Source organism: Spea bombifrons, chromosome 7 (assembly GCF_027358695.1).
Source record: "Spea bombifrons isolate aSpeBom1 chromosome 7, aSpeBom1.2.pri, whole genome shotgun sequence".
NCBI classification, from domain to species: domain Eukaryota; kingdom Metazoa; phylum Chordata; class Amphibia; order Anura; family Pelobatidae; genus Spea; species Spea bombifrons.
Window position 1 is genome coordinate 24696893 of NC_071093.1, and position 26901 is coordinate 24723793.

The 26901-nt window shown below is 44.0% G+C and overlaps 1 protein-coding gene across 2 annotated transcripts in view; it reads right to left on the minus strand.

The window, feature by feature from the left end:
• The window catches only part of LUC7L (LUC7 like), a 32973-nt gene extending 13127 nt beyond the window's left edge, over nucleotides 1–19846 (minus strand). The window contains exons 1-7 of one of the 2 annotated variants that reach the window (XM_053472125.1): nucleotides 19630–19846; nucleotides 8114–8178; nucleotides 6701–6795; nucleotides 6134–6232; nucleotides 5010–5120; nucleotides 4548–4691; nucleotides 426–602 (exon numbers count right to left, since the gene is read on the minus strand). In XM_053472125.1, coding sequence (XP_053328100.1) covers nucleotides 426–602; nucleotides 4548–4691; nucleotides 5010–5120; nucleotides 6134–6229 — 528 coding nt within the window. In that variant the 5' untranslated portion in view covers nucleotides 6230–6232; nucleotides 6701–6795; nucleotides 8114–8178; nucleotides 19630–19846. The remainder of the gene's footprint in view (nucleotides 1–425; nucleotides 603–4547; nucleotides 4692–5009; nucleotides 5121–6133; nucleotides 6233–6700; nucleotides 6796–8113; nucleotides 8179–19629) is intronic. The other variant, XM_053472124.1, reaches the window with a different exon arrangement.
• Between the last annotated feature and the right edge of the window lie 7055 nt (nucleotides 19847–26901).

Consider the following 26901-nt stretch of genomic DNA (forward strand, 5'->3'; position numbering starts at 1 on the left):
GCAACTTTCTGACACTGACTCAACACGGAGGCAGCAGAGGTTTTGTCATTTCTTAACAGGGAGGGGAAGACAGGGGGGAGTAGGGGAGAAGGACGACTGCACTATTTTTCCTGGTTGCCAGGAATAGGCACCACCAGATCCTCAGGTGTATACAGAGGGCATAGATAAAGATCTTCGACTATGTTCTGAAATGGGTCTGAGCCAGGGCTGACATGAACATATTCAACATAAGTTATCCGTTTTGGTGCATGGGGGTTTGTTGGAGTGCGAACCAGCTGGCTAATACACGTTTGCCATTTCCCCTTTTTCTTGTCTGATGTAAATATTTTTATGAGCAAGTGATAAAATTAGCGTGGTATCTTCCAAAAAAAACAGTAGTTTAAGGTTTACCTCAAACTAAAATCTGTTAGACAGCAGATACTTACCCTCAGCATTTCCAGTTTTTCACGAATCAGAATAAATCCTAAATGCAATTTGCCCCCAAAGTGATCTGCAAGACGGCGGTCGTTGTCATGTAGACCAAGATAAGCAGAGCATACTTCACACACACGGAGTTTTTGCTGCTGAAAGCTAGATGCAGGCATTGAATTCCGATATTCCTCCTGAATAAAAGAAGTGTTATTTTAGACTCTAAGGGAAAGTTAGTGAAAATGTCCCCATTATGTATCTGGTATCATGAAATAGTAAATGATTTTGCATCGTTCTTCAAACATGTAAAAGAAATATTCATTGAATGCATTATCTTACCTGAAGTTGTCAAATTAAAGTATTTCTTAACCCCTTAATGACAAAGCCTGTACATGTACAGGCTCAAAATGCATTGTTTTTAATGGGTTTAGGCACTGCCCATTGTCCTTAAGGGGTTAAATTAAACTATTTCCCTATTTGTCTTGATCCTGGCACCATTCCAAATACTTGCTCCAAGTTCTGCGGTAAATTTCTGACCAGCCATAGCACCGTGACTACCTTAATCCTGTAGAATTAGCCTTGCAGCATCCATGCCATTAAGCGAAACATCTGGATGGAGTGTATATGGACATTGTGGTTTCCCAGTAGATCTGGAAGTTCCCAAGAACAAAGCGTCATCTGGAGCAGGTCCGAGAACCAGCCCCGGTTTGGCCAAACGGGAAGGATTGGAAGCACCCTGGCTTTGTCCTTCTTGATCTTTTGGATACGCGGGATCAGAGCTACCGCGGAAACACAAAGGCTAGCTTGAATTGCCATATCACTGTTAGTCCGTCTAGAAAATGAGGATAGTCCATTTTGCAGAGAAACTCAAAAAAAGGGGTTTCTGTTTTGTCTTGTAGCCATCAGATCTACTTCTGTACGCCCAAACTTGACGACCAACCTGTCGAAAAATAACTGGGCTCAGAGACCACTGTCTGAGAACATATTCCCCTGCTCGGATCGTCTGCCTGATATGACATGCCGATAGATCTGTCAGCTGATTTTTGGCCCATAACAAAAAAATCTCAGAACAAAGACATTGAAGCTTCCAAGCCCTTGTGCCTCCTTGTCTGTTGGGGTAAGCTACTACAGTCGCATTGTCTGACTGAAGCTTACTTGGTGGAACATAATCCAAGATTTGAACGCCTTTAGGGCAAGAAAAACTGCATCCAGTTCCCTTTAGTTGGATGACTGGCTTGTCTCTTCTGGAGACCATCTTCTTTGGGCTCTGTGGTACCAAAGGTGAGCACCCCAACCTGTCTCTGACGCCTCTGTTGTGACAACGGACCATTCTGCCGGTTGAAAACAAAGCCATCAATTGAGCTGTTGGAGAACCACTCTTGACACCTGGATCTTAGAATCTAATTCCTCTTGAGACCTGGACCAGCTGGAAAGGATCTGCCACTGAAGTGGCCTCATTCTTGACCGGGCCCATCTTACTGCTGGGATGGTAGAGGTTAATAGACCCAGGAGACTCATTGCTTTCCTGATGATACAAATTGGATATGGTTGCAGATGGTTTACTGCCTGTCTGATCTTCTAGAAGTAAGGTGCAAAAAGAGGGATACAGAGCCCACGTGACCTAGGAAATAGATTCTCCTGGATGGAGTAAGATAAGATTTTCCTATGTTTATGATCCATCCGTGCGGTTCTAAAAAGGCTATTGAAGTCTTCAGTTGGTGATTTAGTTGACTTGGAGAGGATGCCTTGAGAAGCCAGTCGTCGACATACGGGATGACGGCTAAACGGTCTCAACTGCGCCGCCATTGGACAGAGAAGCTTTGTGGAGACTCGTGGAGCCAAACCGAAAAGAAGAGCTTTGAGATGAAAATGCTTTGTTCTTATAGCAAATCTCAGGAAGTTCCTGGAACTTACTGCCATAGGGACATGTAGATACGCATCTTTTAGGTCTATAGTGACTATGAAATCTCCTTCTCGGACGATGTGGGAAACGGATATAATGGCTTCCATTCTGAAATGTTGACAAGCAATACAACCAATGACGGATGGCCTTTAAGTCGAGACCCGGACGGAGTGTGCCATCTAGTTTGGGCACGAGAAAAATTCGAGAATACACACTCCTCTCCATTGATGTTCTGAGGGCACTTGTTTGATGACCTCTTTCACTAACAATTTCAACACTACTGCCGACAAAACTTTGTTCTTTTTTGTAAGATCAGAGGAACACAGGAAGTGGTCGCGAGGAACAGTGAAAAACCTGATCTTGTAGCCTACAAAAATTATTTGTCTAGACCACTCTGTTATCCATGTGTTTTCTGTAGACTGAAACCATGCTTTCTTAAAGTGTTGCAGGCGACCCCTGCTCTCTTGCCTTCCAATGGTGAACCAAAAAAGTCTTCCTTGTTCAATCAGCAGGTCACATAAGGCTGCTTTAGAGGCTGTAACCGCCTTCCAAGATCTAAACCATACTGCCCGTCTGTCCACTGATGACAGCCCCATGGATCGGACGGGAAGCCCAGGTGGCTTTGATAACAGGTGCTCCCGCTGAAGCTGCTTTACTCTGAAACACACCTGCCTGAAACATTCTCCTAATGGCTGTTTCGGCTCTCTCATCCATAGCGTCTCTGAGTCCCGCATCTCCCTATAGGAAGCGCGGTTTACTTAGATACTGTGCAACTTGCACCTCTACCTTTGGAAGCTCTTCCCATTTAATATATTCTTGAAACTTGAATAATTGTTTAAAACGCTTAGAAATAAAGGCTCGATTGCTGGAGTTATTCCACTCCCTCTTTAATAAACCTGTGAATTTCTTGAGGCGAAAAAACAAATCCGTCCCCTGAATCATAAAAATTAGTCTCAGAAGATGAGCAAGAGCATTCCCCCGAAAAAACGGTCAGACAAAGCCTTTTATGCCTTTTTGCAGGTGACTCAGGTGCAGGAGATTTAGCTGCATCTTTAAATGCTGAAAGGTCTGGGATAAATTATCTTGGAACAGCATAAGAATGAGTGCATGTCTTTTTGCTTTTCTTTTGCCAAGATGTCCAAAGCACACTGTTGGCAAGTCTTTTTTCTGTAGCCGTCCGGGAGCGGCATATTACACTCTGCACAGGCTAGATGTCTAGCTTTAGAAGCAGCTATCTTAGCAGGAGGAGCCGGTTTGTCTTTTTCGGGAGATGAAGGGTTAAACCCAAATTAAATCCAATGCAAGACACCAGTGTGGACTCTAGTGGTCAGTCAGGTTTGCACAGCTTAAAATAGGCTGCCAAATCATCAGAATTGGCGCCATAAAAACGATCTGCCTCACGCATGCTCAGATCGCGCTACAGGATCACAGCGGAATGAATAGCCATCTGGGCGTGCGTTCCACACAATTGCGCATGCTCCGCCTCCATTCCCAAAAAAAGGATATAGTGAACGCTGCCTCTGTAAGCTAGTTACAAGGCGTGCAGCACAGAACTTCCACCCGGGAAATTTAAACCGCAAACACTTATTAAATCCAATGCAAGACAACCGTGTGGGGGCTTGGTGACACGGGAACCTGACCTGACGCACACTCTTGTGGTCAGTCAGGTTTGCACAGCTTAAAATAGGCTGCCAAATCATCAGAATTGGCGTCATAAAAACGATCCGTCCCGCGCATGTTAAGATCGCGCTACAGGATCACAGTGGAACGAATAGCCACCCGGGCGTTCGTTCCACACAGCTGCACATGCTCCTTAACCAAAAAGGATAGAGTGAACGCTGCCTCTGTAAGCCAGTTACGAGGCGCGCAGCACGGAACTTCCACCCGGGAAGTTTAAACCGCAGCCAAACACTCACCCCTCCGGCAACAACCCGTGTGCAGCACCATCAGAAGAATCCACAAAGCTGCTCACCCTACGAGGGACAAGAAAGAACTGAGGATTCTACCAGTTTGCCGGCCTTTATGGGTAAGAGCGGAGGAGTTTACTTTTTGATTGGTCTTTCAGAAGCTTGTCCTGAGGGGAAAGAACAATCCATACGTACTGCCACTATACGCAGGAAAAAAATGTTACGTATGGGTTTAGGGGATGTGCTATGCTTCTGCAAAGTTTCACTCTCTAAATAATGTGTTAACCAAACATTGACAGCATATAATGCAATTCATATTTCATAGCAACCTCAGCTTCTCTTTTTCTGGATTTGACTTTCTCCATCTCCATGAGGATTTTTTGCGACTCTTCCACATTCCCTTCAGCTCCCAGTTGTTCAGCTTTTGCCAGCAGCTTTCCTATTTCTTCATTCAGTTCATGCACCTTTTCAGCCTTCAGGAGAGAAAAAAAAATTACAGGTATTCAAAGACAGGGCTAGAAAATGACTGATCGGATTTGTATCAGACTAGGGCAGATTACAACTACATTCTAAAAAGTTATGTATCAATTATCTAAATGATGTGCATTTATAATCCGGAATTTGTATGGTACAGGTTAAAAACAAAAGAGGGATAATTAGTGGATTCCTTTAGTTTCTACTAGATTTACTTTGCACACATTTCTCAAGGGGCAGTGGCAGCTACCAAGTCATAGCAATAAGGCATCAGAAGATGCATATATGTATGTAACATGTGGATGCTATCTGTATACCTTTGCTGCAACTTCTGCACTTATTTCCTCTTGGGTTTCAGCAAGACGTTTCTTGGCAAGTTCAGTTCTCCTGTCACACTCTGCAATAAAGGACTCCAAATGATCCATTGCCTAGAACACCAAATGTTGTGTGAAAAACTGATCAGTTTAACAGAGAGATGTTTTTAAGAAACAATCCAGAAGAAATGTGCATTTTAAATTACACTAAAAATCAAACACACGCACACATATATTTTTTTTTTTTTTAACTGTTCAGCCAAGCTTCACTGACCACAAATTTGGAAGTTGAACCCAGAAAAATGAGAAAAGAATATCTCATGATTAACTGGCCTGGAGCTCAGAGGCTCTGAACTAATTAGTTCAACAGGGTTGCAAAATCAGAGTGCCGATTAATTCTAGACTGTCATTTAAACAGGTCTCTACCATAATAAACTCTGCCTTCTTTTATCTGAGAAACATAGCCAGGACACAAACTTTAATTCTACTGGATGACATAGCGACATGAATCTATGTTCTCTTGTCTAAATTTCAGTAAGTCCTCACTTAATATCATTACAATGTTGATATTCACTCAGTGTCTCCCTCTACCTCCTCTGCCGACTGCTTCCATGTCCTGGTCTCTATTCCCACAACTACACTTCTGACCTTGCATCTTCTTGCTCTTCTGTCTTCTTTCTTTCGTCTTTGTCCGCTTTTCATAGTTTCTTCTTTCTTGGTCCCGGTGTCTGAATCAGGGGTCCTGGCGCACATAGGCAAAGAGCCAGAGGTTCCAAGAACACATTTTCCCCTGATCCTCCAATCGGGAGAAGAGGATGTTCCCGGAAGCACTGCTTCCTTGCAGATGTGCACCGGCAGAGGATGTAGGGAGACTTTGGAATTGCGTTATACGTCTTCACTTAAAGTTGCAGGTTCCAAGGACCTACCTGTGACTTTATAAGGGAGGACTTACTGTACTGTGTAAAGAACTTTATTTTAGCTTCCCAGAAAAAGAACTCCATCGTACAAAATGCAGCATCCAGATTATTGACCAATCAAACTTGCTCATGTTGCATAACAAGTTCTCCATCAAGTCTTTACCGTGCTCCGAGAGGCATTATCATTGCAGGCTCGTGAAAAACACTTACATCAAGCTCAAAGAACAGTTCTCTTTCTTTGCTCGCTATTTCATAGTCAGCTCTCAGCGCCAGGTCATGAATCTTTGTACATTCACCCAAATCCATACGCTACAGGAGAAGAAAAAGCCTCATTAAATATAGTTATCGTGTTGTTCCCGGGTTGTTAAAGTTATCCAACTTTAATTTCACTTTAAATAGAAATAGTGCTTGAAATTAAGATCATGTAGGCAGAACTGACTCAGCCCACAGTTAACTGAACTGTTATGGTACCTTTGGGTGGTACACGAACTACAGAAAAAGCGCAATCACCCCAATGCTGCCTTACCCACAGATCTGCAAGAACCACTTTCTGGTTAGGCCAAGAATGGCATGGATAATAATATAGTGAAGCACTGTTTTAATTTAGCCTGGGTTGTGAGTAAGTTATCTATGACCTATGAAAAATATACAAGGCTGCTACTGACTGGAACACGAAGTCCCACTCCTATTTTGTCTAGGGAATCTAGTCTTACTTAAAATATGTTTTTTCTGCAGATTGTGTTACAAAATTTGCTGGAAAGTTAAAGGGAAAATTACCGTTCCTGCAAGAATATCATGAGGGCAGCAATCCAACAGATGACTTTTGCAGACACGGTCATCTGTAAACTTCACTCTCTGCCGAGTCTCATCCCCTACAAGACATTTGAAAAGTAGATGTTTAGCAGAACTATGAAATTACGTTGGTGTCTAGGTATAGGACAAAGTATTTCATATTAGCTTAAATATCTAAAAGCAGTAGTATTTGCTCAAAGATTATGACGATAGAAAAAAAAAGAAATGCAACTAACATTAGAGGCTTGTAAAATGTAAACTTTTATATATATTTATATATATATATATATATATATATATATATATATATATAGTGTGCTGAGGGGAATGTATGCCCAAAATTACATCTTCTCTAAAACATCTGACTACATGTCAAAGTCTTCATAATCTAAGGTAACTATAGTGTCGGCAAGAGCAAAAACATGTTTTTAGTATTGGAAGAGTGATTTCCATAACCTGGCAAAGAGCTTGGCTACCAAGATTTCTGGGCTGCTCACCTGAATAGCAGAATTCAAATTGAACCCAATGAACACTTAACAGAGTCAGAATTCATCTTGGCTGGAACTTTCACAGAACATCCAAAACATATTTCATAATATTGAAATTGGCTGGTGAGTGAGTAAACCCATCCCATGCTTGCAGAGAAACAATATATAGAGTGCTTAGTAAGCTTATTTAAGTTCTCAATTAGTCGTTACAGACTCATACTGTGTTAATACTTTGTTGAATACAGAGAGCCTTCAATCCACCTTACAATGAAAGAAAGCATGACAGAAAGCAAAATAAACCCTACAGTATACAAAGGTTTTGGTATGTAATGTTGCCTATGTGTCCTCATGTTTTCAATGAAACCTTTAACCAGAAAAAGAAGAGTGAATACAACCAACATGACAAAAAAGGCTTCCAAGTAAATGGGAATCTCAGGAGAGTTTCGGGTATTGCGGGAAAATGCTATCCGTGAAACATCACTGCGCAATATGCCCTGTGTCATTAAAAATGCGCTGTACGGCAGCACCTGAGAAACAGAATAGGTGAACGTTCTGACTGGTTCATACAAAGTGGAATCTACCTGAATACCATTTTATTATAAAAACCCAAATTAACCTGAATATTATTGCTTTACAGTTTTATCTTAAAGTAGGAACAATTGGTTAAAAAACACTCTTTACCTGCCTGTAGAGTGCTTCATGTTTATGAGAAATACTGGTGCTTTACACAAATGTAAACTACATTTGTTTTAGATAGAAAATGCCTCAAGACTATAAAAATATTCAAACTTAGTGGATTTTTGCCACATGATGTACAATTTTGAATATCATGAGGGTTCTGACTCTAAGATGTTATTACTTGAAAAATACAATTTTAGTTACAACAGCTTGAAAATGAATTGTGACTCACGGCTCGATGAGTGAGGCTTTTCTGCAACTCCAGTGCAGATGTAGGCAGGCAAACATACATTGAACCTTAATAAATGAAATAAAGGAGCCACAATTGTTCAGTTTGCAAGAACTTGAGCAGCAACATGCATTTGTTAGGTTGTTAACACTACTTTACAACTGCATAAAAATTATTTACATAAATGTACACACATGTAATCAACTAAATGTACTCAAGACCCCTCTACTGTTCCAGCTAATCAATTCCATTTGAGCATGTATATCTTCTAAATATACGTTTAACAGAATGATAGAATCTATTATGCAACTCAGTAAAACTGTTTACATGTAATCATTGATAAGTACATCTATAGTCACAGCCCCGGTAAAACCTCAATAGCTTGTTTTCAGGCATGCCCTTTTTCATTCATCCAGTTAAGCAGTATCCCTCCCTTAAGTAAAAAGGAGGTTTGTTTGGCCGCTACTCAGTACCGAGTCCTACCGTGAATGACCTGTGCCGCATAGATATTGCATTCTGAGATGTACAACAGAATTTCTTAGCTGCAAACTATTTTAGATAAAGGTTCAAAAGCAAACCAAAAAATCATTCACATAATGGGAACATTTTATCTTTAACCCCCTTTTGATACTAAGGTGGCGCTAAAAGACTGGAACCGTTTTTGCTATGCCTTTGTTCAACTGTAATTTCTCTCTTATCAATTAGTGCACCCACAAAAATAGTTTTTTCAGGACAAGTAGGGCTTTCTATTGAAATTATATATAAACCATCATTAAGTATGAAAAATATCTAAAAATGTGGGGGAAATTAGGAAAAAAGGAAATATTTTCACAGTTTCACCTATAAAAACTTAATATAACCAGTGCAAATGGGAAAAAAACTCCAAAAGTGTATTTGGGTATTTGTCCTGTTTTTGGAAACACCTCATATGCCTGGTATTTTCATTTATTTTGGCACTTACAGGGTTAAATATGAATGACACGCATTGCTGTTGCTAAACAAGATTTTTTTAAATTTTTTTTTTTTTAAATGTGGTATCCTGGGAGTTGCGCCCCAATAAGGGTTAGAAAAAGAAAAACTGCCCAACAAAAGTATATATTTTTTGAAAGATGACATCCCAAAGTATTTTACTTGGGGCATTTTAACACTTATTTAACCATTTTAGTGCCAGTCTGTCCTAAACACTGCAGTAAAATTTAATTTTTTGCATTTTTAACAAACCCATTTAATCCGAACATAGTGTTTCAGTATTTTTTTCCCTGGGTACATAAAATGACTGAAACAACTTGTGATTTGTATTTAAAAACATTCCCCAGAGCACAGGAATACCCCATTTACATGGGTAGGGCATGTCTCTTTGGCACTGCGAGTTCAAAATTGGAACATGCGCATTTCAGTTTTCAAACATGGAATTTTGACAGATCAGTTTGCGGTAGACGTCCCATATTTCATTTTAACCCCCTAAAACTATATATTACCTTAAACTAGACAGCTCAGTACAGCGATACCCCACATGCATAGATAAGTCAGATTTCTCAGATATTGTCGAGTCAAAACTGGAACATGCGCATTTCAATTTTTAAATTTTACATTTTTTTTTTTTTATCAGATTACTTGTAAGTAGGCCACTGACATTGATCAGGGGGACAAGTGATCAAGTAGTAATTATGTATTTATTTTTTTTATTTATAATTTGTGTTTTTTCATAATTACCCTAGATCACCCCTCTCTCTTTGTAGGGCAGGGTCATCCAGGGGCTGCCATAATGATCAGATCACTCCTATTGGCCAGGAGTGATCTGATCATCATCAGCCTAGCCCAGCATTTGACCTGGAAGCACCCTGGACCCTTTTTTTGTTTGTTTTTTTTTTTTAACTCTTTCAATGCTGATGCTCCATTCAAGCACAGCATTGAGACCGAAGAACCAAGTCTCCCTGTCCCTGAAGCTGCCTCTAGCAGCTGGGACACAATCTCCCATAGACCGGAGATTGCAGGGAGGAGTCTCCCTGCATCAGTCCTACAGACAGCAGCAGCAGCGTCCCCACGATCACCACGATTGTGGCAACGCAGGGACATTTTGTTTTGAGATGACGTACCTGGTACGTCCCGGTCTGGTGGTGACATCTGATCAGGAAGTACCAGGTACGTCCCGGTCCGGAAGGGGTTAAAACACATGTGCAAAGATCAATACGTTCAAGCAAATAATTATGTTGATGTATAATTTTTGTATTATGTATAAGCTTATATCATTTGGGCATGTTAACCCAATTTTATCAACTGAAAATTGGTATTTCTTCGGTTTCGTGTTTAATGCAGTTGATTGAGGCTACAAAGAAATAACTATTGAAAAAAGTGTCACTACTCTACATCAAATAGTATTTCATAAAAAGTTGAACAGTTTAATTCTCAATTTCATAATGTACAAACAGAAACGATGGTATGTGTAAACATATACCCCAAGCACTTTAATTGAACGCCATAATGAATGAAGAGGAACCATCAACGAATAGGTTAACATTATTTTTCATACATTTATACACAGGAGTCGTTGCAACTTTTCAACATATGCATTCATCTTCTGGTGTGTTTTATGTGGCGGCTGCAATCTTGCCACTACTACAAGCTGGGGGAAAGTATACAGTGTGTGTGCACTAGGGCTGCAACAACTAATCGATAAAATCGATAATAATCGATAATGAAATTCGTTGGCAACGAATTTCATTATCGATTAGTTGAATCGATTATCGATTATAAAATGAGGGTTTTTTCAGAGCAAACGCTCTGAAAAAATCCCCCTCATTATATAATCTGTTTAGTCTGACTCACCGTCTCACAGCAGCAGCTCCTACTTACTCCCCCTCCCTGTAATCACTGTGACAACTGGCCCCGCCCCTTCCTTCTCCAGGCCAGAACCACATGGCTGCGACACTCATCTAACTGTAAGTATGTATGTATATATATATATATATATATATATATATATATATATTAATTTAGGGGCAGTTATGGTTAATTGGGTGTTTAGGGTCAATTTAGGGGCAGTTATGTTAATAGGGTGTTTAGGGTTAATTTAGGAGCAGCTGTGGTTAATGGGGTGTTTGGGGTTAATTTGAGGCAGTTGTGGTTAATGGTGTGTTTAGGGTTAATTTAGGGGATGCTGTGGTTGATGGGGTCTTTAGGGTTAATTTAGGGGATGCTGTGGTTAAGGGGGTGTTAAGGGTTAATTAAGGGGCAGTTATGGTTAATGGGGAGTTTAGGGTTAATTTAGGGGAATCTAAATCCTGGGGGCAGTGAAGTGACATATCTGGGGGTATAAGGCATATACAGTATATAAGGCATATGTGGGGAGGGCAGTGTGGCATGTCTGGGGAGGACGGAGCAGTGTATCAGGGTGTATAAGGCATATCTGGGGGTAGAGTGGCATATCTGGGGGTAGAGAAGTGGCATGTCTGGGAGGCAGGGTGGCATGTCTGGGGAGGATGGAGTGGGGTATCAGGGGATATAAGGCGTATCAGGCACAGTGGCAGATGTGGGAGGCAGCGTGGAGTGGCAGATGTGGGAGGCAGCATGGAGTGGCAGATGTGGCAGGCAGCGTGGCTGTAAGAAATCATTTTTATACTTTTATTTTGTTCTGCACATTTTAGGCCTGAATGCAACTCGAGTGCTAGGAACATATGGTATCAGTTAAGTGACGTAGCTTAGAGGGTCTTCTGTGGGATGCTGGTGTATCATATTACTGTTCCAATAGTATTCCTTTACGTATACCCTAACCAAATGTAAAGGGGTATAAATTGGCATGACTACAAAGACAAGGTCTCTTTCTACGCTCTTTCTACACTCTTTCCACGCTCTCATCTTCATCTCACCAAGATACTAAGCCTACAGTACCTTTTATCAACATTTGTTCCAGCATTGGTATTGTATGAATTGTTAATTTGTCATCGAATAAACCTAATTAATAGACTTTGAAGCTGTGGTCTTGATTGCTGTTTGATCACTGGAGAAGCTTAGATATTCAAGACAAAGAATATTCTAACAGTGGCATATGTGGGAGGCATTGTGGAGTGGCAGATGTGGGAGGCAGCATGGCGTGGCATATGTGGGGAGGGCAGGGTGGCATGTCTGGGGAGGATGGAGTGGTGTTTCAGGGGGTATAAGGCGTATCAGGCACAGTGGCATGTGGGAGGCAGCGTGGCGTGGCAGATGTGGGAGGCAGCGTGGCGTGGCAGATGTGGGAGGCAGCGTGGCGTGGCAGATGTGGGAGGCAGCGTGGCGTGGCAGATGTGGGAGGCAGCGTGGCGTGGCAGATGTGGGAGGCAGCCTGGCATATGTGGGGGGGCAGCATGGCATGTCTGGGAGGCAGCGTAGCAAGCCTGGGCTCAAATGTGCATATATTGGGGGGCTGGTTGGGAAATAAAGAGAAGAAATGTATTATCAAAGTTTTTTTATTCTGCTGTTTGTATTTAACATCATTTGTTTAGTAAATTATTTTAAATAAATGAAAAATTTACATTCATTTTTTTTATCCGATTAATCGAAAAAATAATCGGCCAACTAATCGATTATTAAAATAATCGTTAGTTGCAGCCCTGGTGTGCACTAGTAAATAGGAGATGTGTTGAGTTGAATACCTCTTCTGCAAGCGAATAAACTGTGGAATGCAGGTAAACAGTAAATGCTTGGGGGTGAGTCTAGTAAATCCTCCCCATGTTCTCAGAGGGGGCTCTCAGCTAGCATATGAATTAAAGTGCATTTCGTTGCTGGGGTGTTCTTTAAAATTTTGCTTAATTGGTTTCAAGTGCTAGGTACATCTCGGGTATGACAATTTCAACTTAATTTAATTTTTTTAAAACATGGTTTCTCACTCTCCCCCCCCTGCACCGATCACATTGTGATCTCTATGCAAGTCCCCACAGACTTGCATAGAGATCACAGTATCTGTGCCTCATAGGAGCGATCGGATATCCCAGCAGGGTCTGGACACCTGGATCCTGTCCACCGATGAACTTCCGGGTGATGTCAGCAGTGACGCGACCTGGAAGGGAATGCCCGATCACACATTTCAAAATGCAACAGTTTTCCGGCGTTCGTGTCGGAAGCTGTTACATTAGATTGGGCAGCAGAAAGCCAGCGATCCTACATACCCATGCTTGAAAGCTAATGATTGAGTCATTTTGATTAACCGATTCGTGGCAATTTTATTTTTTGTACCCTTCGGGACATTTCTGCGGTGCTCGTGTTTAGCTGTAATTTTCTTTACTGAACCCACACAAGTTATACATTATTTTTTCAGGACAAGGGCTTTCTTTAGATGTCATTGTTTTGATTGTATCATACCATTTACTATAAAAGTATCAAATATGGTGAAAAATTGAGGGGGGAAAAAAGTGACCTTTTCTGAATTACTTGAAAAATCGTTGATCGTCCCCTAAACTCTTTAAAACAGGCATCCGCCGCTATACAGCGTACAGCGTACGTTGACACCGATCTCCCTGTTGCTGAATGCCTCAACATTGAGGCATTACAGCATCATTTGGGTGCAGAAAGTGAACGTAGATCGCTTTTATTTACCGTATTGGCTCGAATATAGGCCGCACTTTTTTCCCCCACTTTAAGTTTTTAAAGTGGGGGTGCGGCCTATATTCGGGCTCTAGCGCCCGACGCCCGGGACATGCAGTCCCGGGCGCCGGGCAGGCAGCGGGGTTAAGATACAGATCCCCCGCAGCGGTGCAGGGGACCTGCATCCTTCTCCCCGATACGCTCAGACAGCCTCCCCTGCCAGCACTTCCCACGGGGGGGGGGTGCCGGCACGGGAGGTTATCTAAGCGTTTTACCTCTGCCCCCCCCTCCTCGACTTACCGGAGCAGACTCCCGGGTGTCTTGCGGGGCCGGCGGGAGACATTTACGCAATACGCTCATGCAACTTCCGGTACCGGAAGTTGCATACGCGTATTGCGTACATGTCCCTCGCCGGCCCCGCAAGACACCCGGGAGTCTGCTCCGGTAAGTCGAGGAGGGGGGGGCAGAGGAGGACAGCGGCAGCGGATCGCGGGGAGGGAGGACAGCGGCAGCGGATCGCGGGGAGGGAGGACAGCGGCAGCGGATCGCGGGGAGGGAGGACAGCGGCAGCGGATCGCGGGGAGGGAGGACAGCGGCAGCGGATCGCGGGGAGGGAGAACAGTGGCAGCGTATCTCGGGGAGGGAGGACAGAGTGGCAGCATGTTTTTTGGTGCTTTTTTAAAGAAAAAAAACTTTTTCTTTAAAAAAGCACCAAACTTTTAGGGTGCGGCCTATATACGGGGGCGGCCTATATCCGAGCCAATACGGTATTTATAAAAGCAAATGAAAAAACCTGCTAAATAGATTCTACAATCTATGCGTTTAGAAACACCCAATGTTTTTATGTAGCGTTTTGCTATTTCAAAACCATTTTTTCCAAATCTGGTAATTCTTCCCCCATGTGCTATTTTGGGTATCTTTGAAGCTGTCCAATGCAATTTATCACATCAAACCCTATATTTTTGAAGACTAGACACCCCATGGTATTTCAAATGATAGTATTTTAACTCTTTAGATGCACCAATTCTACCGCCAGTCTTTGGCAAACTGTGTGGTAGTCATGTCTTGTGGTTTTTATTCCCCACACACATTTTACTTCATGTATGAATTAACAGGTGTCCGCCGCTATACAGTGAACAGTGGACGTTGACGCCGATCTCCGTGTTGCTAAATGCTTCGACATCGAGGCATTACAGCAACACAATTTGGGTGCAGAAAGTGAACGTAGATCGCTTACTGCACCAGTTTAAAGCCATGACGGTCCTGGCACGTCAGTTGTCACTAACTATGTTAGTGGATGACGTGCCCGGAACCGGCAATTGTCATCAAGGGGTTAAGATCCCAGTACATAAGCTGTATATCCGAAAACCCTAAAGAGTTTGTTGCAAAGCAGCAGATAATCGCATGTGGCTAAATGAACAATGACGTTTTGCTTGTGATCGAACGATACCTCAGTGACTTCAAAGTACCGCTAAGCACGTTTTAGAAGCATATCTACTAATGCTTCCTTTCAGTAAGGGCAGTCGGAAGAGAATATTACAAAGACATATCGGGGGGGCGCAGAATGGCATATAGGGGTGTATAAGGCATATCAGGGGGCAGAGAGGCATTTCGGGGTGTATAACAGATATATTGGAAGAGTGGTATATCTGGGAGGCAGAGTGGCATATTGGGGGGTATAAGGCATATAAGGCACACCTGGGAGGCAGAGTGGCATATAAGGCACACCTGGGAGGCAGAGTGGCATATAGGGGGTATAAGGCATATCAGGGGGCAGAGAGGCATATCAGGGTGTATAACGCATATATTGGAAGAGTGGTATATCTGGGAGGCAGAGTGGCATATTGGGGGGTATAAGGCACGCCTGGGAGGCAGAGTGGCATATAAGGCACGCCTGGGAGGCAGAGTGGCATATAAGGCACGCCTGGGAGGCAGAGTGGCATATAAGGCACGCCTGGGAGGCAGAGTGGCATATAAGGCACGCCTGGGAGGCAGAGTGGCATATAAGGCACGCCTGGGAGGCAGAGTGGCATATAAGGCACGCCTGGGAGGCAGAGTGGCATATAAGGCACGCCTGGGAGGCAGAGTGGCATATAAGGCACGCCTGGGAGGCAGAGTGGCATATAAGGCACGCCTGGGAGGCAGAGTGGCATATAAGGCACGCCTGGGAGGCAGAGTGGCATATAAGGCACGCCTGGGAGGCAGAGTGGCATATAAGGCACGCCTGGGAGGCAGAGTGGCATATAAGGCACGCCTGGGAGGCAGAGTGGCATATAAGGCACGCCTGGGAGGCAGAGTGGCATATAAGGCACGCCTGGGAGGCAGAGTGGCATATAAGGCACGCCTGGGAGGCAGAGTGGCATATAAGGCACGCCTGGGAGGCAGAGTGGCATATAAGGCACGCCTGTGAGGCAGAGTGGCATATAAGGCACGCCTGGGAGGCAGAGTGGCATATAAGGCACGCCTGGGAGGCAGAGTGGCATATAAGGCACGCCTGGGAGGCAGAGTGGCATATAAGGCACGCCTGGGAGGCAGAGTGGCATATAAGGCACACCTGGGAGGCAGAGTGGCATATAAGGCACACCTGGGAGCAGTGTTCCCTCTAAGCTGTGCGCGCGCATAGCATTTTTAGAGAGCGCACGTGTCCAAAAATTGTGCGCACAACAGCCCCCCCCCCCAAAAAAAAAACATTATTTTTTGGATACTTTATGCGGCGCGGATATTGTGCGCACAAAATTTTGGCTCTGGGAAAATTTTTGCACAAGAGAAATTTTCTGCACACGCCACCTAAGAACAATTAGATGGAACATTGCCTGGGAGGCAGAGTGGCATATAAGGCACACCTGGGAGGCAGAGTGGCATATAAGGCACACCTGGGAGGCAGAGTGGCATATAGGGGGTATAAGGCATCTGGGAGGCAGAGTGGCATATAGGGGGTATAAGGCATATCTGGGAGGCAGAGTGGCATATAGGGGGTATAAGGCATTTCGGGGAGGCAGAGTGGCATATAGGGGGTATAAGGCATATCTGGGAGGCAGAGTGGCATATAGGGGGTATAAGGCATTTCGGGGAGGCAGAGTGGCATATAGGGGGTATAAGGCATATCGGGGAGGCAGAGTGGCATATAGGGGGTATAAGGCATATAGGGGGTGTATTAATATTTACTAGTAAAACTTTTTCTATAGGGTAGTCTTATATTCAAGCTCTCTTTTTTTCCCTAAATTAATATTCAAATTTTGGGGGGGGTCGTCTTATAATCAAGCAAATACAGTACAATTTTGGGGGAATAAACCTCAAAAGTGTAAAATTTATCAACGCCAATTCAGCATCACGCTGTGGTGAAAATGTGCTAGATATTTATTTACTTTGAACACACACTTAAAGCTCTAACATTTTTTACCAAGAATTATTCAGCACTATCATAATATTACTACATGTCCATAATTCAATAGTCATCTTGTGAACTGCTCCCAAATCCTGCATTAGTGTTCATTACATTAAACGGGAGGTCATAGTTTGAAACCAGAGGGTGAGCGGATATATCAAATTCAACACAAGACTCAAGGGCTGATAGACTGAAAAACTGACTAGACAGGCTGAACTGTTCTTATCTACCTCAAATTCTATGTTTGTAAACGATCCAGTGTACTTTGAGCTAGGGTTGTCAACGATTTTCATAATCGATTAGTTGAATCAATTTTTATCGATTTATAAAACGATGTTTTTCAGAGCAAATGCTCTGAATAACTCCCTTCTATAATCCGATCTCAAATAGAGATCCGATTATAACTCTAGAATCCAGACCCCCCGCAAAGCTGCAGGAGACCTGGATCCTCTCTGCCACCCGCTTCGCCCCTCCACTTCCGCCGGGCTTCTATTACTGAACCCAGCGTCACGTGACCTTCCGGTGTGGCTTCCATCATGGAAGCCCCAACGGAAGCAGAGGGGAGAAGCGGCTGTCTGTGAGTAACGCACAGACCCCTACCGGCTGCCGGAGAGGATCCAGGTCCCAGCGCTGCAGGGGATTTGGATTTTAGTGCGCGATGTGCGCAACCTCCGCTACTTCACCTCACTGCCACCTGCCCCACCAGGGGTTAATATATCAACAGAAGAAAAACAGGACAAGTAAACAGCACTGGGTTAGTATAATGTTTATTTTTATGCTCATTTGCCCTGTGTTTCTTCTGTTTATATATTAACCCTTGGTGGGGCAGGTAGAATTTTTGCGGGATCTATTAATTACGTGCATTCTTTAATTTGTGTTTTTTTATTTTTTGATGTCTAATATTTGATTTATTGTTTATATTGTCCATATATTTATATTGTATTGTGTATTTATTTTTTGTCTATATTTAATAAATGTAAATATAAAAAACCTATTTTAGCGATGTCAGTTTTTCTTATATCAGGGGTTATCAGGGGGGGGCAGTGGCATAAAGGGGCTATAAGGCGTATCAGGGGGCACAGTGGCATAAAGGGGCTATAAGGCGTATCAGGGGGCACAGTGGCATGAAGGCGCTATAAGGTATATCAGGGGGCACAGTGGCATGAAGGGGCTATAAGGCGTATCAGGGGGCACAGTGGCATGAAGGCGCTATAAGGCATATCAGGGGGCACAGTGGCATGAAGGCGCTATAAGGCATATCAGGGGGCACAGTGGCATATATGGGTAAAGGGCATATCAGGGGGCATGGTGGCATATCAAGGGTAAGATGCATATCAGGAGGAATGGTGGCATATCAAAGGTAAAAGGCATATAGGGGCTATAAGGCATATCGGGGCACTGTGGCATATATGGGGCTATAAGGCATTTCAGGGGCACTGTGGCATATATGGGGCTATAAGGCATATCAGGGGGCACAGTGGCATATAAGGGGTATAAGGCATATTAGGGGACAGAGTGGCATATAGGGGGCTATAAGGCATATCAGGAGGGGTATAAGGCATATCAGGGGACAGAGAGGCATATAGGAGGTATAAGGGGGCCACAGTGGCATCTTTGACATATAGGAGGGTATAAGGCATATATAGGGGCAGAGTAGCATACGGGGGGTATAAGGCATTTCTGGGACAGAGAGGCAAGCTGGGGGTGAGATGTGCATAACTGGGCAAAAATAGTTTACATGAATATTTACTAGTAAAGCTTTTTTGGTATTTTTTGGGTTCTTTTTAAAATATAGCTTTAATTATTATGTCAGTAAAATAAGAAGGCAAATCGTGAAATGCCATTGTAAATTATAAGTTTCTATTTTAAATAAATGAAAAACTTGCATATTTTTTTTTTACCCGATTAATCGAAAAAATAATCGGCCAACTAATCGATTATGAAAATAAATGTTAGTTGCAACCCTACTTTGAACTAATCTCGGTAGCCAATAGATTACATGACATTTTTATAACTTTCATACATTCATCTACAGTCAAAGTTGAATTTCAGAACAGTAAAGTGATATGCTCATTTTCTAAATTTGGGTAACTAGTCCCTTAACCTTAAACTCAAAAATAAAACAAATTACTCTGAAAACCGAACTCAGGAAATTTAGCCTTTTAATTAAACGAACGATTCTGAAAGCTTTAAAGGGGGATGTGACCTCAAATACAAACTGGACAGAATTGAACATTAGGTTTTAAGTGTAGGAGACGCATTCAAAATGTATTTTTATCGGTTTAAAGAGTTTCTCCAGTTTTCCCTAAACAATTAAGCATCTTCAAACGTTACATTCGTGCCTGCACGTATTCTATATACGTAGTCCGTTTCGTATTTCTAAATATTATAAAGACGAGGATTCACAATTACTTACGATGTACATTTAGAATTTTTACTGTGACTAAATAACTGCACGTCCCTGAATACACGGCCTAGAATATCGCAACGCGCGCCACATCCCTCTGCTAGGCCTCGTGAAAGAAACGACAAGGCCACAGGCCTAACCGATACTATATTGCTAGATTTGACTCACCATCCCTGGCCGTGCCCATCAGCTGGTCCAGCAATGCTCTCATTTGAGCCTGGGCGGACATGATGCACCCAGCGTTCACTACACGCACTCGAAAACAAACTAGAACACCGCCGACTTGTTCCTCGGATAACTAAACGACACAGAATTGTGGGAAAGAAAAACGAGACCGGAAGTCGTGTTGCTGTGTGCAGGAAAAAGTGGTCCGCCGAATCAAAGCGTCTGCGCGCTATTGTAGGTAGTCCGTTTCTCAACTTAACATATGGTAGCGGCTAGTTCCTACCCAGTAGAAGGACACTGGTGATGTCAGCAGACCATGTGACTGTTTGGTCACATGGTACAAAGAACTACAGGAAGAAGAAGAAGAAGCAGAAGCAGCAGCAGCAGCTTGGGAAGTGCAAATGACTGCAAATGGGCTGGGCTGAGCTGTGCTGGGCTGCTGTTTCTTTTTCAATAACGTGGGATGTGAGGATGCAGTTTTAACAGAAGTACTGGAAATACAGAATATCATGGAGGCAGAAGGAAAGAGTCTCTCTCTCTCTCTCACTCTGTCTCTGTGCCAGTGATTGTGTCTCTCTCTTTGTGTGCCAGTGATTGTGTCTCTCTGTGTGTGCCAGTGAGTGTGTCTCTCTGTGTGTGCCAGTGAGTGTGTCTCTCTGTGTGTGCCAGTGAGTGTGTCTCTCTGTGTGTGCCAGTGAGTGTGTCTCTCTGTGTGTGCCAGTGAGTGTGTCTCTCTGTGTGTGCCAGTGAGTGTGTCTCTCTGTGTGTGCCAGTGAGTGTCTCTCTCTGTGTGTGCCAGTGAGTGTCTCTCTGTGTGTGCCAGTGAGTGTCTCTCTGTGTGTGCCAGTGAGTGTCTCTCTGTGTGTGCCAGTGAGTGTCTCTCTGTGTCTGCCAGTGAGTGTCTCTCTGTGTGTGCCAGTGACTGTCTCTCTGTGTGTGCCAGTGAGTGTGTCTCTCTGTGTGTGCCAGTGACTGTGTCTCTGTGTGTGTGTGTCTCTCACTGTCTCTCTCTCAGTGCCAGTGAGTGTCTCTCTCTGTCTCTCTCTGTGCCAGTAAGTGTCTCTCTCTCTGTGTGCCAGTAAGTGTCTCTCTCTCTGTGCCAGTGAGTGTCTCGCTCTCTCAGTCTCTGTGCCAGTAAGTGTCTCTCTGTGCCAGTGAGTGTCTCGCTCTCTCAGTCTCTGTGCCAGTGAGTGTCTCTCTCAGTCTCTGTGCCATCGAGTGTCTCTCTCAGTCTCTGTGCCATCGAGTGTCTCTCTCTCAGTCTCTGTGCCATCGAGTGTCTCTCTCTCTCTCTCTCTCTCTGTGCCGTCGAGTGTCTCTCTCTCTCTGTGCCGTCGAGTGTCTCTCTCTCTCTCTCTGTGCCATCGAGTGTCTCTCTCTGTGCCATCGAGTGTCTCTCTCTGTGCCCGTGAGAGCGGCTCTCTCTGTGCCCGTGAGAGCGGCTCTCTCTGTGCCCGTGAGAGCGGCTCTCTCTGTGCCCGTGAGAGCGGCTCTCTCTGTGCCCGTGAGAGCGGCTCTCTCTGTGCCCGTGAGAGCGGCTCTCTCTGTGCCCGTGAGAGCGGCTCTCTCTGTGCCCGTGAGAGCGGCTCTCTCTGTGCCCGTGAGAGCGGCTCTCTCTGTGCCCGTGAGAGTCTCTCTCTCTCTCTGTGCCCGTGAGAGCGTCTCTCTCTCTCTGTGCCCGTGAGAGCGTCTCTCTCTCTCTGTGCCCGTGAGAGCGTCTCTCTCTCTCTCTCTGTGCCCGTGAGAGCGTCTCTCTCTCTCTCTCTGTGCCCGTGAGAGCGTCTCTCTCTCTCTCTCTCTCTGTGCCCGTGAGAGCGTCTCTCTCTCTCTCTGTGCCCGTGAGAGCGTCTCTCTCTCTCTCTGTGCCCGTGAGAGCGTCTCTCTCTCTCTCTCTGTGCCCGTGAGAGCGTCTCTCTCTCTCTCTCTGTGCCCGTGAGAGCGTCTCTCTCTCTCTGTGCCCGTGAGAGCGTCTCTCTCTCTCTGTGCCCGTGAGAGCGTCTCTCTCTGTGCCCGTGAGCGCGTCTCTGAGAGAGAGAGAGCGTGCGCTCGCTTCGAGGGAGAGAGAGAGAGCGTGCGCTCGCTTCGAGGGAGAGAGAGAGAGCGTGCGCTCGCCTCGAGGGAGAGAGAGAGAGCGTGCGCTCGCCTCGAGAGAGAGAGAGCGTGCGCTCGCCTCGAGAGAGAGAGAGCGTGCGCTCGCCTCGAGAGAGAGAGAGCGTGCGCTCGCCTCGAGAGAGAGAGAGCGTGCGCTCGCCTCGAGGGAGAGAGAGAGAGCGTGCGCTCGCCTCGAGGGAGAGAGAGGGAGCGTGCGCTCGCCTTGAGGGAGAGAGAGAGAGCGTGCGCTCGCCTCGAGAGAGAGAGAGCGTGCGCTCGCCTCGAGAGAGAGAGAGCGTGCGCTCGCCTCGAGAGAGAGGGAGCGTGCGCTCGCCGAGAGAGACAGAGAGAGCGTGCGCTCGGCTCGAGAGAGAGAGAGCGTGCGCTCGGCTCCAGAGAGAGAGAGCGTGCGCTCGGCTCCAGAGAGAGAGCGTGCGCTCGGCTCCAGAGAGAGAGCGTGCGCTCAGCTCGAGAGAGAGAGAGAGCGTGCGCTCGGCTCCAGAGAGAGAGAGCGTGCGCTCGGCTCGAGATAGAGAGAGAGAGCGTGCGCTCGGCTCGAGATAGAGAGAGAGAGCGTGCGCTCGCTTCGAGGGAGAGAGAGAGAGCGTGCGCTCGCTTCGAGGGAGAGAGAGCGTGCGCTCGCTTCGAGGGAGAGAGAGAGAGCGTGCGCTCGCTTCGAGGGAGAGAGAGAGAGCGTGCGCTCGCCTCGAGAGAGAGAGAGCGTGCGCTCGCCTCGAGAGAGAGAGAGCGTGCGCTCGCCTCGAGGGAGAGAGAGAGAGCGTGCGCTCGCCTCGAGGGAGAGAGAGGGAGCGTGCGCTCGCCTTGAGGGAGAGAGAGAGAGCGTGCGCTCGCCTCGAGAGAGAGAGAGCGTGCGCTCGCCTCGAGAGAGAGAGAGCGTGCGCTCGCCTCGAGAGAGACAGAGAGAGCGTGCGCTCGGCTCGAGAGAGAGAGAGCGTGCGCTCGGCTCCAGAGAGAGAGAGCGTGCGCTCGGCTCCAGAGAGAGAGCGTGCGCTCAGCTCTCTCGAGAGAGAGAGCGTGCGCTCGGCTCCAGAGAGAGAGAGCGTGCGCTCGGCTCGAGATAGAGAGAGAGAGCGTGCGCTCGGCTCGAGATAGAGAGAGAGCGTGCGCTCGGCTCGAGATAGAGAGAGAGAGCGTGCGCTCGGCTCGAGATAGAGAGAGAGAGCGTGCGCTCGCCTCTCGAGAGAGAGAGCGTGCGCTCGCCTCTCTCGAGAGAGAGAGCGTGCGCTCGCCTCGAGAGAGAGAGCGTGCGCTCGCCTCGAGAGAGAGAGAGAGCGTGCGCTCGCCTCGAGAGAGAGAGAGAGCGTGCGCACGCTCTCTATCTCGATCCGAGCGCACGCTCTCTCTCTCTATCTCGAGCCGAGCGCACGCTCTCTCTCTCTATCTCGAGAGAGAGAGAGCGTGCGCTCGCCTCGAGAGAGAGAGAGCGTGCGCTCGCCTCGAGAGAGAGATATTGTGGATTTTAAGGTGCTGCTGCATAATTTGGAGGCACTTTTATACAATGAGACTCGCCTCTGGTGGGACCAAACCACTCTCACTAACTATTTGGAGAAGGATATGATACCTAGAGGATTACGTCTCAAAAAAGTGCCAACTACCATCTTTTGCAATGAATTTGTGGATGAATGGAATGAGGCTTTAACGGACTGTTCGTTTCGTATAATGAGATGTATTATCAAATATGAAAATAAAAAATTGGAGGGTCTCCAACAAGACATCAAAGTATTAAAAGAGGATATCTCGCAATACAAAGATCTTCCGGATTTTGATCCTCTCATGTTACAGATGAATGAAAATATTGAAAAATTGGAATGTCAAATAATGGAAACAAAAAAGATCAAGCTGCAGAGAGACATAACGGAATATAAATTGAATCAAGTATATGAATGGGGCAGGTGGGAGAGAAGTGACAATTTACCTAAATCTATTTTGAAAAAAGTCCAAAGTAACCTTTAGTTCCTCAGAGATGGAATCAGAGAGTGGTGATAACTCGGAAGCAGATATTGCTGCTTCTCAACCGGCAAAAAAACCATCATATTATCGAAAACCCAAACGCAACAAGCACAGACTAAAAGGTATCGCAGAGGTGGCAGAAAACACTCAAGAAAAAGCAGCAACAAGTCGTCAACTCAGGAAACGGGAATATTCCCACAAGGGGTCTTAAATCTATCCTCAAAGACATTGACTAGTGATCAGATAGAAGTGCTAGCAAAAGGACTCAATTTTTCCCCAGTAAACAAGTTTAATGCATTTGCCTCTATTTGCCAAGTGAATAAATTTGTGCGTAATTTAACAATTAAAAAACATTTTTTTCATGCACAAGATTCTAATATAAATCATGCATCACTACTGTTTATAAATGAATTCAAAGGTATGAACTTCCGTGAGCAAGTATCCCTAGTGGCTTTACAAGCTTTAGACTCAGCTCAATCATCGTCTATCCGTGACGTTCATACCAATGAATATCATTTTAATCGCAATCCAGATTTTTACCCTGTACAGTCCAGGGCTGATTGCATGACTCGATTTCAGGAAAATGTAATTAAGGAATTGATATCATTGGAGGACAGGGTTAATGTCGGTAAGTCTGTACGTGACAATCTAACAAAAATTGAACGTGAAGCTGTTCGCTCACTAAAGCTGGATACCGAATTAACCATTAAAATGTCCGATAAAGGGGGTATGGTAACAGTAATGGATACTACTTGCTATATAAAACAGATGCAAATAATGCTTAATGATGTTACCACATATAGAAAATTAGAGTGTAACCCCACAGAGAATTTTAGTAAAAAATTATCTAAATTATTGGAGGAAGGGGTAACATTAGGAGCCATTACAGCTAGTCAGAGTGAATATCTACTAGTAGCAACCCCTGTGACACCAGTATTATATGGTTTACCCAAAATACACAAAGGTATTATTCCTCCCCAGATGCGACCAATTGTGTCATCCAGGGGTTCATTGTTAGAAAGACTTTCCTCTTGGCTTGACCAGTTATTGCAACCTTTAGTGCAACGTGTCCCAGGGTTTCTTAGGGATACTAAGGATGTTTTGGCTCAGTTAGCCAATATCAAATGGAAAAAGGGTTGGCACTGGCTTACATGTGATGTAACATCGCTGTATACCAGCATTCCATGGGACGTTGCACTTAGAGCATTAGAATTCCACCTAAAAATTCATAGCAGGTACACACCTGATTTAAGTGAATTTATATTACTAGTCACCCAATTTCTTATGTCTCACAACTTTTTTTCTTTTGATCGAGTATACTACCTGCAATGTAGTGGTGTTAGTATGGGTGCTAGACATTCCTCTTCATTGGCAAATCTAACGATGTCTTTTTGGGAACATACTTATATTTTTGACGTTCATAATCCTTTTTTAGATTCTATACAGTGGTACGGAAGATACATCGATGATCTCCTGTTCATTTGGGAGGGAGATGTGTCTTCCGTACCACTGTTTATCAGTTACATGAATGACAATCCATATAATTTGAAATTCACTCATGAACTTTCTTCTAAAACAGTCTCATTCCTAGACTTAAGCCTTATTGCTAATAATGATCAAGTTATAGATACTGTTACTTATAGAAAACCAACTTCAGGAAATGCATTACTGAGGGCGGATAGTAACCATCCAAAACATACCATACGGGCCATTCCTGTTGGCGAAATGACACGCCTTAAAAGGAACAGTAGCACTGAGTCTAATTTTCAAGCACAGAATGAAGGGTTAATCACTCGACTTAAACAAAGGGGGTATTCTTCTAGACAAATCCAACGAGCAGAGAATATAGTTAGATGCAAAAATCGCTCACAATTATTATTGAACAAAAGTAATGAAAGTATTAAGATAGAAAGCAAACCGGTATTAGCATTAACTTATTCACCATTTTTCAACATTGCTAAGAACATAGTTACTAGGAATCTGTATATATTAAAAGAAGATCCAATCCTTTCTCAGATTTTATCTGCAGGGTGTGCAATTGTTCCCAAACGTGCCCCCACATTAAGAGATGATTTGGCTCCTAGTATGTTAAATAATCAAAATCTCAGTGATAATATGTGGTTACAACACAACGGTTTTTTCCGCTGTGGTCGTCATCCATGTAAAACATGCAGATATGTTAAGGTAACTAATAAATTTACTAATACTACTGGCACTAGAGAATTTCATATAAAAAAATATTTGAACTGTTGTAGCAGCAATGTAATTTATGTCATTGAGTGTTCCAGCTGCGAAGTTAAATATATAGGATGTACCAAACGACAATTTAAGACTCGCATTCTGGAGCACCTCCATGACATAAATCCCTATTCCATACGATCAAAATCAGGGGCTTCTGCACACTTTTTGGATAAACATGCGTGCTCAAAAAATTCTTTTGTAGCCTATGCTATTGAAAAAGTGACATCTGGTTATAGAGGAGGTGATTTACATAAAAGATTACAAAATAGAGAAGCTTTTTGGCAGTTTACTCTTGATACCTGTATACCAATGGGACTTAACATTAGACAGGAATTATTGTTACATTATGATTAAGATTTATTTGATACAATTTTGTCTTGGTCAAATCAGGTATTTTTATTCAAAAATTATTTAAGATCAATATTTAAGTGGCAAACATTACCTACAATTGCATGTTTTCTGCCTTATTCTACTGTATTTGTAATGAGTAGTACATTTCTTTTTCTTTTATTTTTGTTAAATATATGTATTGGAAATATTGTGATATATATACATATATTTATTCCTTGTTTTTCATTCATTTTATTTTCCATCACATATATACATGTTTATGCACCTCCCTGTGATATTAAAACACTGTGAGCAGGTTAAAACACACAATATACATGTAATAGCCTTATCGACATATATACATATTATTTGTGGATCAACAATGTTTATTTGCTGTAGGTTGTGTTGCCGTGCTCACACTGTTTACATTAGTCTTTTTCATCTTATTGCATTTAATTGTTTTGTAATTGGATTTTAATTGCACATGTGTTGATGACGAGTAATCTCACCACTCCCCTTTTTTTGCCTTACTTAAGGGAAACAAATTCAGTGGTGAGTTATCTGTGATGAAACGCGTCAGATTTGGGGTTTCCTGTGCACTAGATGCACTTAGGTGTGAATTATGTTAAATAAATAAAGCTG